General features: G+C 39.2%; 1 protein-coding gene across 1 annotated transcript; it reads left to right on the top strand.

The window, feature by feature from the left end:
* Positions 1-2,530: 2,530 nt before the first annotated feature.
* On the top strand, positions 2,531-9,675 carry LOC116521641 (vomeronasal type-2 receptor 26-like). The gene is made up of 4 exons (XM_032236301.1): positions 2,531-2,761; positions 6,404-6,631; positions 7,800-7,926; positions 8,753-9,675. Exons 1-4 carry the CDS (start codon positions 2,531-2,533, stop codon positions 9,673-9,675), a joined length of 1,509 nt encoding a protein of 502 aa, XP_032092192.1.
* Positions 9,676-17,243: the final 7,568 nt, after the last annotated feature.

Raw genomic sequence — 17,243 nt, 5'->3', positions numbered from 1 at the left:
ATCTATAGAGCGGTTCTTCTGATAGGCAAGCTGTAATACGTCAAATGTAGGAGGAAGGCATGAAATCATATACCATATTTTTAGAGTATAAGACACACCTTTTTCCCTCAAAAAAGAGGCTGAAAATCTAGGGGTATCATATAAACTGAATACAGCATTTTTGCCTCTCGAAACTCCACCCCTTCACCAAAATGCCCATGCAGAGCCTGTAGAAGGCTTTCAAAGAGCTCCCGGGAGCTGGGGAAGGCAGAAGTGATTGAAAAACAGGCAGTTTTTTGCTCAATTTTGCCCCCCCCCCCACAGCCCTAGGAGCACTCTATAAGCTTCCTAAAGGCTATCTGTGCCCTTTTTTTGACAAAGAACAGGCCTTTCTTGTGAAAAATTGGCCAATTTTTGCTCATTTTGCCCAGCCAGAAGCACTCTACAAGCCTCCTAAGGGCTATCCATGTCCTTATTTTTTTAAAAAATGGGCCAGTTTTTACAACATGTGGGCTGTTTTAGGGAGGTTTGCAGAGTGCAAAATATTTTTTTTATTTGCCTCTTCAAAGCCTTGGTGTGTCTTATATTCCGGTGTGACTTATACTCCGAAAAATATGGTAGTCCATTACCAAACTCTCAAATGTTTAATCATAAGAGAAGTGACTGGATCTTAATCATGAAGGCATGTGATTATAGTTTTGGAGGGGCACTGGTACAACATGTACTATGTCTTAAAACATGGCATTTAACTGAATTAGGAGATTGTGAGATGAGAAGGGAGAATTTATCTAGATACTAATCAATCTCTTGTTCTTTTAATAAGCATTGCTTTCCTTGGATTGAGAAAGCAAGACTCAAAATCTGTTATGATCCCAAGATCAGTTCTTTCTCTCCTGATGAGGAGCTGTCAAGAGATGGGTCACATAATTTCTCCAACTGGAAAAATATTTGAATAGCTTTGGGAAAGGGAATTGCCTACCTACTTAAAGTAAATAAATTTGTTTTTTGGGCATGCACAGAGCCTAGGGAGATAGTGCAGTTTAAGTTTACCATTAGCAACAACTCCACGAGGCTCAGTAGGTGGCATTCTGAATCACTCAGATGATTATTATTGTAATCTACAACTTCAGATATGCATAAAAACAATGGAGAGTCTATTTCATTGTCCCAGGGAAAGTGTGGTGAAAAAGATGTGGCTGCATTCTTATGATTGGAGCCAAATTACTTTGGCATTCAAAGAGACTCACATACTTTGCCATGGGTTTCTACTCTCTTTTTTTGTCCTCCAAGCTTCTTTCAACAAGACCTTTAACCCCATTTGCAGTAAGAAACTACGTTTTCAGCTTAGTTTCCCTGCTCACTTCAGTGATGTAGTCATTGGAGAATTTGTGTCCACTATATATTCTGAATTGCCTTTACTGCACTTTATGGAATTTCCAGAAGGATCTTTGAGAGGAAGGCAAGTACTCCTTTGAAAGAAAATGATGTGCCCTTCAAGGGTTGTTTTTTTTTTAAGGGGATTGTATTTAAGATATAAGGGACACAGAGGCTCAGTGACTAACACACTGAGCTTATCAATCAGAAAGTTCAGCAGTTCGGCGGTTCAAATCCCTAATGCTGTGTAGTGGAGTGAGCTCGCATTATTTGTCCCAGCTTCTGCCAGCGTACCAGTTTGAAAGCATGTAAAAGTCCAGGTATAAAAATAGGAACTACCTTTGGTAGGAAGGTAACAGCGTTTTGTGCACCTTCAGCATTTAGTCATGCTGGCCACATGACCACGGAGACGTCTTCAGATTCTTTGGCTTAGAAATGGAGATGAGCAAGCTGTCCCTACCAGTTTGGCAAGTATATCTTAAGTATTTGGATTGTCATTAATAGATTGCACAATCCATCAGCTTCTGCCCTCCAGTTGCATTGTTGCCCTACATACATGAAACAATCCTTGCAATTGCATTAAACCTCTGTTTTAAACGTCTCAAAATGTGATGCACAAATGCTGTCAGATCCTCAAGTGAGATTCGGACCCTCCAATTCAGTTCCTCATTCCATGCCTCCCTTACTTCTGGAATATCTAAACTTCTGAAATTTAAGAATCAAAGCTTTTGTCCCCATTACTTTTCCTGCCACATTTGTTAAGTGAATCACTACAGTTCTCAAATTAGTAAATTTTGTGATGTGAATCTGGCTTCCCCATTAACTTTGCTTGTCAGAAGGTCCCAAAATGTAATCATGTGATCCCAGAAGACTGCAACTGCCATAAATATGAATCAGTTGCTATGCATCCAAATATAAATCAGGTGACCAAGGGGATGCTGTAATGGTTCTAAGTGTGAGAAATAGTCATAAATCACTTTTTTCAGTGCCATTGTAACTTTCTATGGTCTGTTGTAAGCTGAGGACTTCCTGTACTCATTCAAGCAGACAAATATATCATTTTAGGGGTGAAGAAAAACATTAATATTGTAGAACTAATTGAAATTCTTCTTGCAGGCCATTGCCTAAAAACTTACAGCATGTCCTAGCCTTCAGTTTTGCCATTCAGGAGATCAACATGAATGAGGACTTGTTACCCAACATCACCTTGGTCTCCAAGATACATGAGAATGGTTTTCAGGCAATGAAAGCCTCTGAGAACCTTTTGGCTTTCCTCTTTCTTGGAAGCTACTGCCCCTTCAATTACAGAAAGGGAAAGGACCAAAATATCATGGCTGTCATTGGTGATCTTCCTTCCCAGAACACCATCCAGATAGCCAACATCTTAAATGCCTACAAAATTCCACAGGTAAGGATCTGGGCTCACATAAATGCTCAAGCAGGAAGAGGAAAAGGTGGTAGTTAAAAAAACTATTGGAAGACCAAAATTGGGGGTAATCTCTCAAAAGCAGATCAAGGTTTTATTTGTTTATTTTGTCAGATAAATGCAATGCATCAATTACTATTGCAACAGCAGTAATTCTTAATAAGCGCAAACATTTCATTTGGAATGTAAGAAATTGTTTAACTGTCCTTGCTATCTTCATTCTTCTCCTTCTTCTTCTCCTTCTCTTTCCCCTTCACCCCCTCCTCCTCCCCCTCCTCCTCCTTCTCTTTCTCAGTGTCACTTAGCCATTCTTAACTGATATGGTAGCAATGTGTCTGATATTGTATCTCCATCTTCTGTGCATGCCTCTTGTTATTTGACTTTCTCCTCTTGTTCTTTATGCCATAACAATTTTAAATATATTGATCAGTAAAGTAATAGATATAAAACTGTGATAATATACAGAAAAAAGTTGTTTGAGTATCAAGATGGGTAATTAATCCTTAATGAATAAGCCTCCACATTTTTTACCCATTCCTATCTGCTATCTGCTGTCTATTTCTGTTTAGCACAATCAAAAACTGAGATGACTTGGTCTAAAAAGTGATGAATGGAAAACAAATGAAGGTCTTATAGCAAAAGCTATAAGGAAAGACTTGTTGATCCCCAGATTTAACATTTAACATCAGGATTTTTGATTGAAATAAGGTCCAAAAGAAATGTACTTCCTTCCTTCTTGTTGACAAATCTGCAAAAACAGTAACTAGTCTAAAAGCACATCATTATTATTCCCACTCTGCAGCTCAGTTTTGGCACTTTTGACCTGGCATTGAGTGATAAACAGCAGTTCCCTTCTTTCTTTTGGATGACTCCAAATGAAAACCTCCAGTATGCTGGGATTATTCAGCTCTTGAAATATTTTGGATGGAATTGGATTGATCTTCTCATTCCAGAAGACGCCACTGGAGAGAGATTTCTCAGAATTCTGCGACCAAAATTCATCCAGAGTGACATTTGCATTTCTTTAATTCAATTTGTTCCAAGAGTGACCACTTATAACCCCAGTGTCATACGGAAGAGTAATCTAAATAACATAGGACGTCTCCTGTGGTATAGTAAAACCAACGTAAAACTTGTTTATGGGGACATGGAATCTATAGAAGGTTTACGAATAATTCTTGAAGCCTATGAAATTGGTAGCAGGTGCCCAATAGAGAGGGTTTGGATCATAAGTGCTCTCTGGGATGTCACATCTGTCTTTGAGTCAAAGACATTCACCACATTCTCCTTCAATGGCAGCTTGTCTTTTGCCCTACAAACAAATAGGGTTCCAGGCTTTCAAGAGTACCTGGAGAAGCTAAATCCATATCACTCTAAAGTGTCTTTGCTGCCTATGTTCTGGAGTGCCGCATTTATCTGTTCATTTCCAATAAGCAGTATACTTGCACCAGGCAAAAGAAAATGCACTGGGAAAGAGGATTTGGGGAGTCTTCCTGGAACTGCCTTTGAAATGGAGATGTCTGGCCAGAGCTACAGTATTTACAATGCTGTGTATGCTGTAGCACATGGTCTCCATGCTATATATTCATCCAGAGCCAAGCAGAAGACAAGAGGCAATGAAGAGAAGTGGAATTTTCTGAAAGTCCAACCTTGGCAGGTGAGTTACGTTGCCTTTCAATGGGAACGTAGCCATAATAATATAGTTATTTTAATGTTTACAAAATTCACTAAGTATACTTTTATGAATGAAGACAAATATACACGTCCCAGGATAACAATGAGAGATTAAATCTAGGTCGGTCAATGGCACAAGAGATTTACTCATCCGAGATTCCAGGCTCATGCTGGAGCCGATCTTAATGATATTTATTTCTATTGAAATATATGCTTTGGGCTGTTTATTTTATTTTTTATATTTTTTATTTTTTTAAAAATTGAAAACATAAAAATTCAATATCTATATAAAAAGTGTGTTTGCAGATTCATTCCTTGATTACCTTTTCCACAATCTTCCCAGGTATTGAGGTCAGGTTGATAGGTCTGTGGTTTGCTGGATTTATCTTTTACCCCTTTTTTGAGGATGGGGACTACATCAGCTATTTTCCAGTTCTCTGGAAGTTCCCCAGTACTCCAGGATCTTCAAAAGATATAGTTCAGTGAGATCATGTCTGCCAGTTCCTTCAGAATCTTGGGATTTAATCCATCTGGTTCTCATGATTTGAATTCATCTAGGGTGGACAGGTGCTCTCTTACCATTTTCTTGTCTATTTTAAGTTCTATTCCTGATATGTTTTTCATGGTTCTGTTTTTGATCGATTGAATTGTTTTTTTTTCCTTTTGTGTAAAGCCAGATGTAAAAAATGAATTAAGAAGTTCTTTTTCTCTCTGATGCTCATCATCTTCTTGCCATTTTCTCTCACTGATGGACCAATTGTTTCCTTGACTTTTTTCTTGTTTTTTACATGTTAAGAGAAGGGTTTTTTCTCACAAGATTTTGAGCCTTAGTTTTCCTGATTTCATATTTGCAGCCTTGGGTTATTTGTTGATATTCTGCCTTAATTGGGTACCCCGCTTTCCACTTTTTATACCTATTTTTTTGTCTTTCAAATTTATAATTTTAGTTGTGTAGAGGCTTAAACCTTGTGGAAATTTAGTTTTTTATTTACAGTTATTATGTTAGATATAGGGAAGTAATGTTTTCCCAGTGATGTTCTGCTTCCTTTCCAATCTTCAATCCCCAAAAACCCTCAAATCCAATAAAAGACTCCAATTTTGCAACATTTTGAAGTTGAGTAGCAGAAGAAAAATTCACCAATGTAGACAGACGGAAGAATTTTGCAAAATAATAATAATAATTGATGAAATGAAAGGCAAGGGTAGGATAGAATGACAAAACTTGTCTTTCTCTGAGATATGTTTGGTGTAGGCATTTTCTGTCCCATGCCTGAAGAAAATTTGATTTAATATATCAAGGTCATCATTTAACTTCTTAATCGTGTTTTCTAGAATAGAACTCCAATAAATATGTTTTCCTGTGATATCCATTATATATAACGGGTTTGCCACAAAGAAGAGGGAGTGAAGATATTCTCCAAAGCACTTGAAGGCAGGACAAGAAGCAATGGATGGAAAATAATCAAGGAGAAAACCAATCTAGAACTAAGGAGAAATTTCTTGATAGTTAAAACAATTAATCAGTAGAATGACTTGCTTCCAGAAGTTGTGGGTGTGCTAACACTGGATGATTTTAAGAAGAGATTGGATAACTATTTTTCTAAAATGGTACAAGGTTTCCCGGTGGAGCAGGGAGTTGGACAAGAAGAGATGAAAATATCCAAGTTCCCTTCCAAATCTTTTATTCTATTATTGTGTTATATTTCTTGGCAATTGTTTTTGAAGTACAAATAAGAAATATATGTACAAATATATCTATTAGTAATACTTAAACATAAAATTATGAATATAATCCTGCAAAACAGAATTATGCCGTTGGAACATTAAAAAATACTTTCAACTCAAAGTTTTGATTGTTCATTAAAAACTGGTTGAGCACCATTTGATGAATCCCATATTGTATTGCCTGCTATGGACACCAATTTCTCATTTGTCTCTCTTATCTTTTAGCTTCGTTTATTTCTGAAAAACCTCCATTTCAACAATAGTGTTGGGGAAGAAATAGCTTTCAATGAGAATGGAAACCTGGCAGCAGCATACGATATCATCAACTTGATTACTTTCCCTAATCGATCCTTTCAGAAGGTCCAAGTTGGACATATTGAACCTCAGAGTTCTCAAAAGGAAGACTTTGCCATAAATACATCTGTCATTGTATGGAACCCCAAATTTAAGAAGGTGAGTTAAACAAACCAAATAAAACATGGGGATATTTTCTCAAATTTCTAGAATTTTAAACCAGCAATCTTAGAGTAGTTCCAAGATCATTTGATATCTTCTGAATGTTGTTAGAACACTCTTGTATTGTGGAAAAATGAAGAAGTTCTCAAATCTACATTACACTTTCAGATTGTAGGGAAAGGGAGCTCTGATCACTGGGATTTTGGACCCTTTGAGTTCAGGGGCTTCATGAGAGCTTAGTGAAGTGGAAGATTCATCTTTTGCAAGGTAACACTGAATGGATGATTTACCTTTCTCCTTTAAAAAAAATATGAAAAATAACACTTAATCCTATTGGGTGAAGGGTCTGACAGCTCACTATAAAAGGGCTGTTGTCAGGCTCAACCTTCGATGGATTGTTCTCACTTGTTGTACTTAATAAAGAGCTGTTGTTACCATTAACCCTGTTTGTGCCTATCCATTACCCAATCTAACAAGAAGATAGATAGATAGATAGATAGATAGATAGATAGATAGATAGATGGATGGATGGATGGATGGATGGATGGATGGATGGATGGATGGATGGATGGATGGATGGATGATTGATTGATAGATAGATAAACAGACAGACCGACAGATAGACAGACTTTCCCACTGATGAGTACTCTGTAGTTTGAATCAGCTGAATCAATGAAAATTGGGATACCACCCTTGAGTGGCAACATAACAGAGGAATAATTGGAAAAGGATACCAAATGCTAAACAGGAATATTTTGGCTGTCAGCTCGGCAAGTTTCAACATTCTTTCCCATACATCACAAATTTATTTTGGATTTTCTTATTACTATTCAAATTTAAAACAGCTCATTAAGGTCATGAGAAACATACTCTTTAATGGTCCTCTTTAGGACATCTCAAGTTGCTTTATGTAATGTGAAGAGGTGTCCGGATTTGGATTTGTCTTCAAATTTTCAATAGCACTTCAAAGACTTTTCAGATTTTAAATGCTCCTCTGACTAATTCTAGCAATCGGTCCTAGGAATTCCAAATTTTGCATTATTAGAAATTACAAGAAACTGTGGTGGGCGGGGTTGGATTTATTTAAAGACCGTGACTGCTGACTGATTGATTCAAAGCTTGATTCTAATCCATTTTAATGTCTTCCTCTGGCCATTCTCATTAGACACCACCTTCTTCCACCTGTGTAGAAAGCTGCCATCCTGGGTACCGGAAATTGATTGAGGAGGGAAAACAGGTTTGCTGCTATGACTGTGTCAAGTGTTCAGAGGGAAGCATTTCCACAATGATTGGTAAGAAAAAAGAGATCTGTGTTTCTTTAAAAATACATTTTGTTCTAACCAAGTTTGGGTTCTTGAATATACCATATTTTTCAGAGCATAATACACACCATTTCCCCCCCAAAAAGAGGGTGAAAATCTGGGTGCAGCTTATACTGTGAATACAGGGTTTTGGCCTCCAGAATCCCCATGCCCCTTCACAAAAATGGATGCGCAGAAGGTTTGGGAGGCTTGTAAAATGCTCCTGGGGACTGGGGAGGGCAAACAGGAGGGAAATGTGGACTGGACTTTGCTCATTTCCCCCCCCCAGGCCTCAGGAGCACTCTGCAAGCTTCCTAAAAGCTATGCATGCTCATTTTTTGGCAAAAAAGGTCATTTTTTTCCTTGTTTTTGCCCCCCCCCCCCCAAATGCAGTCCCAGGAGCACTATGCAATCCTCTCAAACTCTCTGCATGCCTTATTTTTTCACAAAAAATGAGGTGTGCAGTGGTTTGGGAGGTCTGCAGAATGCATTTTTTTTTTTTAGTTCACCTCTTCAAAATCGTATACTCCCAAAAATACAGTCGTTTTAAAGAAAAGCATGGATTGATTGGGATCTCTCACCAGCCTTGTTCTCTTTCTTCTTTTTTTAACTAAAAACATTTCTTTATTTAATTGTGTAATCTCTTGTTCAGGAAATGTACTGTATTGAATAGAAAATAAACTTTAAAAGGATTTTCTTAAAGCAAAACTTTTAAGAGGTTTATTGTCTCCCAAAACACCTTCAGGATGGAATAATTTTTAAGAACTTAATTCTATTCAATGTGTAGACTTTTTAGAGCGTTTATTTATGGTTTCAGATTCCAACCAATGTGCGAGTTGTCCCACAGAGCAATATCCAAATGAGAAACACCATCAATGTATTCCCAAAATTATCACCTACTTATCCTACAAAGAAGTCCTGGGAGAAGTCCTGACTGGCTTTGCTGCTTCTTTTGCTGTCATCACAATTGTGGTGATGGGGACATTCATCTTCTACCAGAACACTCCCATCGTCAAAGCCAACAATTGGGATATCACCTGCACCCTGCTTGTCTCGCTCCTACTGTGTTTTCTTTGCTCCTTCCTCTTCCTCGGATGTCCAGGGAAAGTCACATGTCTGCTCCGGCAAGCAGTTTTTGGAGTTGTCTTCTCCATTGCAGTGTCTTGTGTGTTAGCCAAAACCATCACTGTGGTTCTGGCCTTCATGGCCACAAAGCCAGGGAACCGCATGAGGTGGTGGGTGGGGAAAAGGCTGTCCGTCTCAGTCATTGTTTTTTGCTCCCTTATTCAAACAAGCATCTGTGCTGTCTGGTGGACCATTTCTCCTCCTTTCCCAGAGTTAGACATGCATTCCCAGCTGGATGAGATCTTAGTGCAATGCAACGAAGGCTCGGAGATCATGTTTTACCTTGTGCTGGGCTACATGTGGCTTCTGGCCCTCATCAGCTTCACAGTGGCCTTCTTTGCCCGGAAGTTGCCCGACACTTTCAATGAAGCCAAGCTCATCACCTTCAGCATGCTGGTCTTCTGCAGTGTTTGGGTGTCCTTTGTGCCCACGTACTTGAGCACCAAGGGGAAATCCATGGTGGCTGTGGAAGTCTTCTCTATCTTGGCTTCAAGTGGTGGTTTACTAGGTTGCATTTTCCTGCCCAAGTGCTACATTATCATACTGAGGCCAGAGCTGAATACGAGGGAGCAGATAGTTAGGAAAAAGAATGATGTGATTTCAAGAGCAACATGAATGATGGCTGAATTCTATGATGCTATAAAAAGAACATGAAAATAATCGGCCAAAGAATTTCATTCAGGAATAGTTGTCTTCTCCCATTTTTTAATAGCAATAACATTTAGATGTGTATACTGCCCCATAGTGCTCTATAGCATCGTCTGGATAGTTTACTATGTAAACATTATTTTCATACTGCTCCCAAAATCTGGGTCCATCCTTCCATTCTTGGAAGGATGGAAGCCTGAGTCAACCTTGAGTGCCCTCAGGATTGAAGTCAAGGCTTTGGGCAAAGTTTAAAGGCAAATTTGCTCTTACTATGGCCCTCTGGGTTCTTAATGTAAGAAACTTCACAAATACACAATAACAAGGAGAAAAAAATGTGCAGAACTTTTTCTAGATGAAGACTTCTTTGTTCAGAAACAAAGTGCTTGATTTTTTCTGACTGAGGCACTACCACCAAACCAAACAGTGATGAAGAGATTGTTAAAATGATCTCAATCGTCCCTCTGTAAAAAGTGACCAGGACAGAAGGAGAAAGCTGTGCTCTCCTCATCTGACACAGGAAATGCAGGTGCTGGTTTGCTTCACTCAGGATGACATGTGGAGAGACCAATTCAGATTGTTAATTGTTTCCACCCACAGATACTTAATGCTATTGATCACCTTTAGAGCTGCATTCTGGATACTGAGTAGAATATGATGTAAAAAGTGCAAGTAGAAAAATAGGGACCATTTTGGTGGGAAGGTAACAGTGCTCTGAGCACCTCCATATGCCTTCATGAGTCATGCCACATGACCACGGAGTCTTCAGACAACGCTGGTTCTTTGCCTTAGAAGTAGAGATGAGCACAGCCCCTAGAGCTGGAAACAACTAGCACACCTGTCTTTATCTTTATCTATTTATTGGTACCCTCTTTCCAACACATTTTCTTTCTAATATCATTTTTTAAATTTATGGGACGGGGATTATATTCAAAATTTTGGAGACTGAAAGAGTAATAGCAATAGCACTAAAACTTATACACTGCTTCATAGTGCTTTACAGTCCTCTCTAAGCAGTTTACAGAGTCAGCCTATTGCTCCTAACACTCTGGGTCCTCATTTTACCCACCTCAGAAGGATGGAAGGCTGAGTCAACCTTGAGCCTGGTGAGACCCGAACTGCCGAACAGCTAGCAGCCAGTACAGAAGTAGCCTGCAGTACAGAACTCTAACTACTGCACTACTGCAGCTCTTGAATGTTATCCTCTGCTATAAAAGAGGATAAGTTGAGCCAACCAAATTACTTCTGTATTTGTGGAAACATTTTCTGCCCAGGAATTTCAACAAAAAATGGTTCATTACACAAATCTGTAACTAAAAAGCTATTTGATTATTTTCATCTAATTTAGTGTGCTGAAAACAAATAAAATATTGAAAAAACTCCTAGACGTCATGATTTGCCACAACATGCAAAATTGTCTTCAAATTTATCAATTTTTTTAATTTTTGGTATTTTTTATATTATGGGTTTTTAACAAAATTTAAAGTCCAAATTACTATTAATTAATTCACATAAATGCATTTAAGATATAAAATGCTGAAATAACACTAAAGGTTTTGTCTGAGTTATGTAAAAAAATATAGCACTGTAAATCTGATGGTCAGCAATATATACATAATCTAAACAAGTTTTAAGTCTTTGCTTCTAATGGTAGAAGGGGTTAATCTTTCCTGAAGAATCCAGTGGGAGGGAGACACAGGGCAGATAGCAGCATCTCCAGTCTGTGCAGGGGGCATGGCCAGCACTGTGACGTCTCGTGTACAGACACAGAGCTGCTCTCTCCTGCATGCCACACTTGTGCATGAATCATCATCAAGTTCTTGGTTCTAGGCTGTTTACACTTTTTCATTGCAATTCATGTTAGCTCGTCATTCTTCATCCATTATGTTATTGTTTCGCGAAAGTGTATTAATTGGCCAGACAGTTTCTGTTTCATCTGTGGTGAATATACAGTGTTGAAGCAACAGCAGAATATTACAGACTTTGTGAAAAAAATATACTTTGCATACTTTGGACTAAAAATTGGAGATCAAGATAAAGTTTGAGCACCTCACAAAGTGTAAAAATGGTGTTTGGGTGCCTCATAAAGAGACAGTCCAGATGCTACTGACTAGTGTAAATGCACCAAGAGGAGCCTCACAAGGAAAAAGAATCGAGAGTAGTATATGTAGGTGAGCCCATTTCAGTTCAAAAAAGGATTTTTTTTTTAAATATATATTTTATTCATTTTCAGATTCCATTTTACAGTCACTTATATACTGGATATTTGCTATAAGAAAAGAAATAAAATAAAATAAAAAAGAAAACACAACTCATCATCATTCACAACCCCACCTGACACTTCCATCCTCCATACACCCCATCTTTCCCCTCCAACTTTCCTTTCCTCCCTCTAACACTCCCCTTCCCTACTTCCCTTTCCCCTCAAACCTTCCTTTCTCCCCTTCCTCCTAGCATTCCCCTTACGCCCTCCTTACATTCCCCTTACTCCTTCCTTACTCCTCCCTCTTCTTTCCCTCTACCTCTCCCCTTGGTGTGTTCCTTTATTCAACTCTTATTGAGCTATAATATGATAAAAAATAAAGAAATAAAAAATGAAATAAACCAAGGAAAAAAATATAAAGAAAGAAAAGAAAAAAAAGAAAGAACAACCGTATACAAGTGCATTCTTCTTCTTATTGAAACTATATAAGCACCCACCCACCCACCCCCCATAAATCCCCATCCCTAGTCCCCCCGACTTCCCAGGGCCCACACCTGGCACTGCCCTCTGTTAAACCCCTTCTAAAATATCTTATGATCGTATGAATTCAAAATAAAAGTAATATATATATATAAAAAATAGATAAAAAAGAAATTACAAATTATAAAAAGGAAAAGAAAAGAAAAGAAAAAAAAGGAAAAAAAGAAAAAAAGAACTCTTTGTATTAAGCTCAGCTCCCATCTTTATTTATGTTTAGACAGTATAAATCATTCTATATGTATTCTATTCTCGTCTCTTGCTTCTTTGTTATTTACCCCAACCTCCTATAGACTCTCCAGTTCATCTTCCTTAACCTTATTTCAAATAAAAATTTATACAAATTTATGCAGACATCAGTTTACGATCTAGCTCAAAATAATCTCACCAAGCTTTCCTTTCTAGTAAGATTTAAGCAGTGTGGATCATTCCACATGTTCAAATAATACTTTACACAAGAATCAGTTTGCATTCTATCTTAAAATACTCTCATCAAGCTAACCTTATATTCAAATAAAAATTTATACAAGTTTATGCAGACATCGGTATACAATCTAGCTCAAAATAATCTCACCAAACTTTCCCTTCTAATAAGAATTAAGCAGCATGGATCATTCCACATATACTTTACACAAGAATCAATTTGCCTTCTATTTTAAAATGATCTCATCAAGCTTTCCCTTCTAATAGGATTTTAACAACGTAAATCATTTCGCATGCATTTTACCCTCGTCCCTTACATTTAAACAACATAAATCATTCTGCATGCATTTTACTCTCATATCTTGCTTCTCTGATGTTTACCACTATTTCCCATAGTCCCTCCAAATAATCTTTCTTAACCTTATTTTCAAACAATAATTCACACAGAGGTCAGTTTACCTTTTAACTTGAAATACTCTGATCAGGCTTTCGCTCCCCCTCCACCTATCCCGCGTTACCCGGCTCCCTCCTCCCCAACTAAAGTTCAGTAAAGTTACCATCTCCACTCTCTTCACTTTAGAGTCCTGGACAGTTTAAATTAAAGTTCAGACATACAAGTCCCGTGAAGTATACATTCAGCATCCACATAATTCAGTCCCAATATCACACCACCAATATCCAGTTCCACTTTTTCTACCGGAGAGAGGTCGCAAACCCCCATTCAATCCAAAACTTTGGCAAATATTTTGGAATGTCTAAATCCTCAATCTCCGCTCTTCTGCTTCTCCGAGAGAGGGAGAGCTACCCCCTCCATCTTGCAGCCATGTGGTCTGCTGCTTGCCTTCTCCTTCGGCTTGTCTCTCCTCTTTTCCAAGTAAATCAGGAAGTCCCGCCTTCAAAGTCTTATAGTAGAAATCTCGAGCCTCCGAAACAGAATTGAGACGAAATCTTTGATTCTCAAATGTGACCGTAATGCCGGCTGGGGCTTCCCATCTATATTGAATCTGGTGGTTTATAAGCGCTTTAGTTTAAAAAGTATAGTCTCTTCTTGCTTTTAACATCTGGGATGGTATTTCTTTGAAGACAATCAGATCCTGCCCATCGACTCGCAGCCTGTTATTGTAAAACTTTTGCATGATCGCATTTCTGGATTCTTTTGTGGAGAAATATATAATTATGTCCCTCGGGAGCTGTCGCTGTTCCGCTACCATCGAGTTCTGGCGATAGATTTTCCGGATCTGCCAATCAAAATTAAGTCCCGGGCTTCCCACCGCATGGCTGAAGGCCTCAACAAAGGTCTGTTTCAGATTCTCTCACTCCTTTTCGCGCAATCCTCTGACTCTTATTGCAAATGCCTTCTTGTTAAAATTTATCATAACGAGCTGTTCTTGAGTATCTCTAATTTTTTGTTGTAATGTTTGGATATTAGTAGTCAAATTAGAATTAGCCTCCTCCAAGCTTTCCAATTTATTCTCCATTTCAGCGGTATAATCTGTCAGGGCAGACACGGCTACAAACGTATTCGCCTTCATTTGGGCAATTTTAGACTTTAAATTACCATATAGCTCCAATACAAATTCTTTAATTTCCTGTTTAAAATCATTAAGCATTTGAAAGAAAAATTCCTGTGTTAAGAATTCTCCAGTAGAGGGCGTAGGAGACAAGGGCAGCGATTTCATAGTAGATTCTTTAGATTCATTCGTAGATTCTTTAAGCACATTCGTAGAGAAACGCTTCGATTTTGACCTGGGTGCCATTATAAATAAACAAATAAACAGCGCTCTCGCTCCCCTCTGTTTCCAAAAAAAAATTATTTTGTTAAGGAGCGGTCTGCAGGAGGGTAGAGCCGGCTAAGTACATCCCCTATCAGTCACCAACGGAGAGAAATCGCCATTTTGAAGTCCGTTTAAACAAAGAAGCCTCTGTGACAAATGAGGCTGGTGTTTAAGATAGTAATAAAAGCAAAAATCTCACAGGGGTGGGACCCGCCCGTATTAATCCTAGCTTCAAACAACTTTGCTTTGTCCTGGGGGGGGGAGTCGCCTGTCTAGGGCTGCAAAAAAAGCAGCTGAGAAGAACTGGCTGGAGATAAAGGCTCCGCTTACGCTGGATCTAATCTCCGTCCACAGCCAAAAAAAAGAAAAAGGCTGTGAACTACGAATAGATCCTAGCCACAGAGCTAAAACTCCCTGCCCCTTTCTAGCCAAAAAGGGGTGATATCTATGATCTTATTTAGATATACAGACCAGATCTCTGAGAGGAGCTCCGTTGAGCCCTCTTCGGCGACAGGCTCCGCCCCCAGAGTCTCCAAAAAAGGATTTTAATGAAAATATTATAATAAAACTTTAATTTTATAAGTCTATTTTCATTTACTTTGAGGTATTGCCTTATTTAAAATAGTTACCTAAATTGTCAGGAAACATGATGTCCAATGACAACATGGAGGTCATTTTCGGATTCAGCGCATCAAAAAACATAAAGATTACGTGGAATAACCAAAACAGCACTCGAAAAATTTTTTTTGCAGACCTGTGGAGTGAGGTTACTTCAGCTTGCAATATTTATGCAATTTTAGGATCATTTTCTTTGCCATTCTATCCCTTATTTTATTTATTTATTTGTTTATCAAATTTATAGATGCACCCACCCAATATGGAAGGCAGTTCTCAGTAATACCCAACAAAAAATTAAAACCACAAATAAAAACAATAGATCAGTGTTTCTCAACCTTGACAACTTGAAGATGTCTGGACTTCAACTCCCAGAATTCGCTGGCTGGGGAATTCTGGGATTTGAAGTCCAGACATCTTCAAGTTGCCAAGGTTGAGAAACACTGCAATAGATATACAAATATATAAAAATCATATAAATGGTAAATATAAAAACAGAGCTACAAGTTGTCGGCAAAGAGGGAGGAAAAATCGCCATCCCAGCAATAGAGCCATGTAAACACGTCTCCCATTCCCTGGGAGCCCCAGGTTTGATAATATAACCAGTTCTTGAGGGCCTTCAGGAATAAAACTGGATGGCTCATCTAATTTTAAGGACAAACTTTTCATCCTGGCGAACTTTTCCTCCAGACCACCTTCGCTGTTATGCTCCCCCCTGCCTGACACCTGGCTCCCTTTTAGCCTGGCTCCTGAATACCTAGCCTCTTCCAACTGCAACCCTAGGGCCCCTGGACTTGCCCCCGGACTTGCTGTTTCAATCCCAGCTGCATTGTTCATAGCCTCCTGCCACTGTTCTTGGAATATCATCCCAGACAATACTCGTTTAATTTATTATATTACAGTGCTTGAGACTTTGGACGAGTGGGGGTATTTACAGCAAATAGGGGGACCCTCTGCCACCCCTCAGACCCCCCGGACTTTTGGTCACTCCCAGGCTTATAGGAGAGGGGGAATACAAGATACCCCCTGTATACCATCTCCTGCTGCCCTTTCCAGCAACATTGGTCTCTTGTTATTCTGGGCTTTGACCATCTGTCTCTCCTAAACTATATGCCTGGGGCATTTGGACTGGCTCTCTCAGCCCCAACTGTTGCCATCACTATCTCCTCCAGCTGGGCCTTTAAACAACAAGTTTTTACCTAACCACAATACCAGGACTTTTGGCCTTGCTATCGCAGCTATCTTAGCTGTTTTGACTATTATGAGCTGCAATTGTCCTGGGAGTACTAATGCCATCTTGAATAGCACTTCTCAAATTCCATCTACTATAGTGCCTTGGTTTATGGACAAACGGGGATGCCTACTGTATGTAGGAAGGTCCTTTGCTCCCCTTAACCACCTTGACTTTTGGGACCCTTCCAGCCTCACCGGAGGGGGGAAACACTATCCTCCCCCTCTGCACACCTTTGTGGACTGTGGCCAGGTTTTTAACTATCTTGGCCAACTTAACTGCCATAGGAAGGGAGACGAGCGGAGTACCTCTCCCTCCATTTCCTCATTTTTGTTCCATCGAAGATCTGCGCAATTTTTAGTTTCTCCACATTTTATGAATGAGGTGTGTATGGTGTGATAGTCGATGGATGTGCCCACTTTTTAACTCCTATTATTATTGTAATTTTATGTTTTTAAACTGTTAGTGGGGAGTGATTGGTGATGTGACTGTGTATGTCTGAGTAGGCTGGGACTCCTACCAGGTTCCCTCTGCACTGAGTGTGCCGCAGAAGTGTCAGGGGGGCCTGGGCCCAATCCCAGCCTCAGGATGTCTGATTCGAAGGGCCTGCCGGAGAATGCAGGGGCTATGAGGGTGGGTGGAGGGACCATGGACACGGGAGTGGGCCGGAGCATTATGGTATTAACAGGGAGGGGCAGATATGGCGGGGACTTTAGGGCTGGCCATTACCGGGGAAGGAGGGCTCGCTACGTCA

This window comes from Thamnophis elegans, chromosome Z (assembly GCF_009769535.1).
Source record: "Thamnophis elegans isolate rThaEle1 chromosome Z, rThaEle1.pri, whole genome shotgun sequence".
NCBI lineage: Eukaryota > Metazoa > Chordata > Lepidosauria > Squamata > Colubridae > Thamnophis > Thamnophis elegans.
Note: the sequence above shows the minus strand (reverse complement) of the source record. Positions and strands in the feature narration are given on the sequence as shown.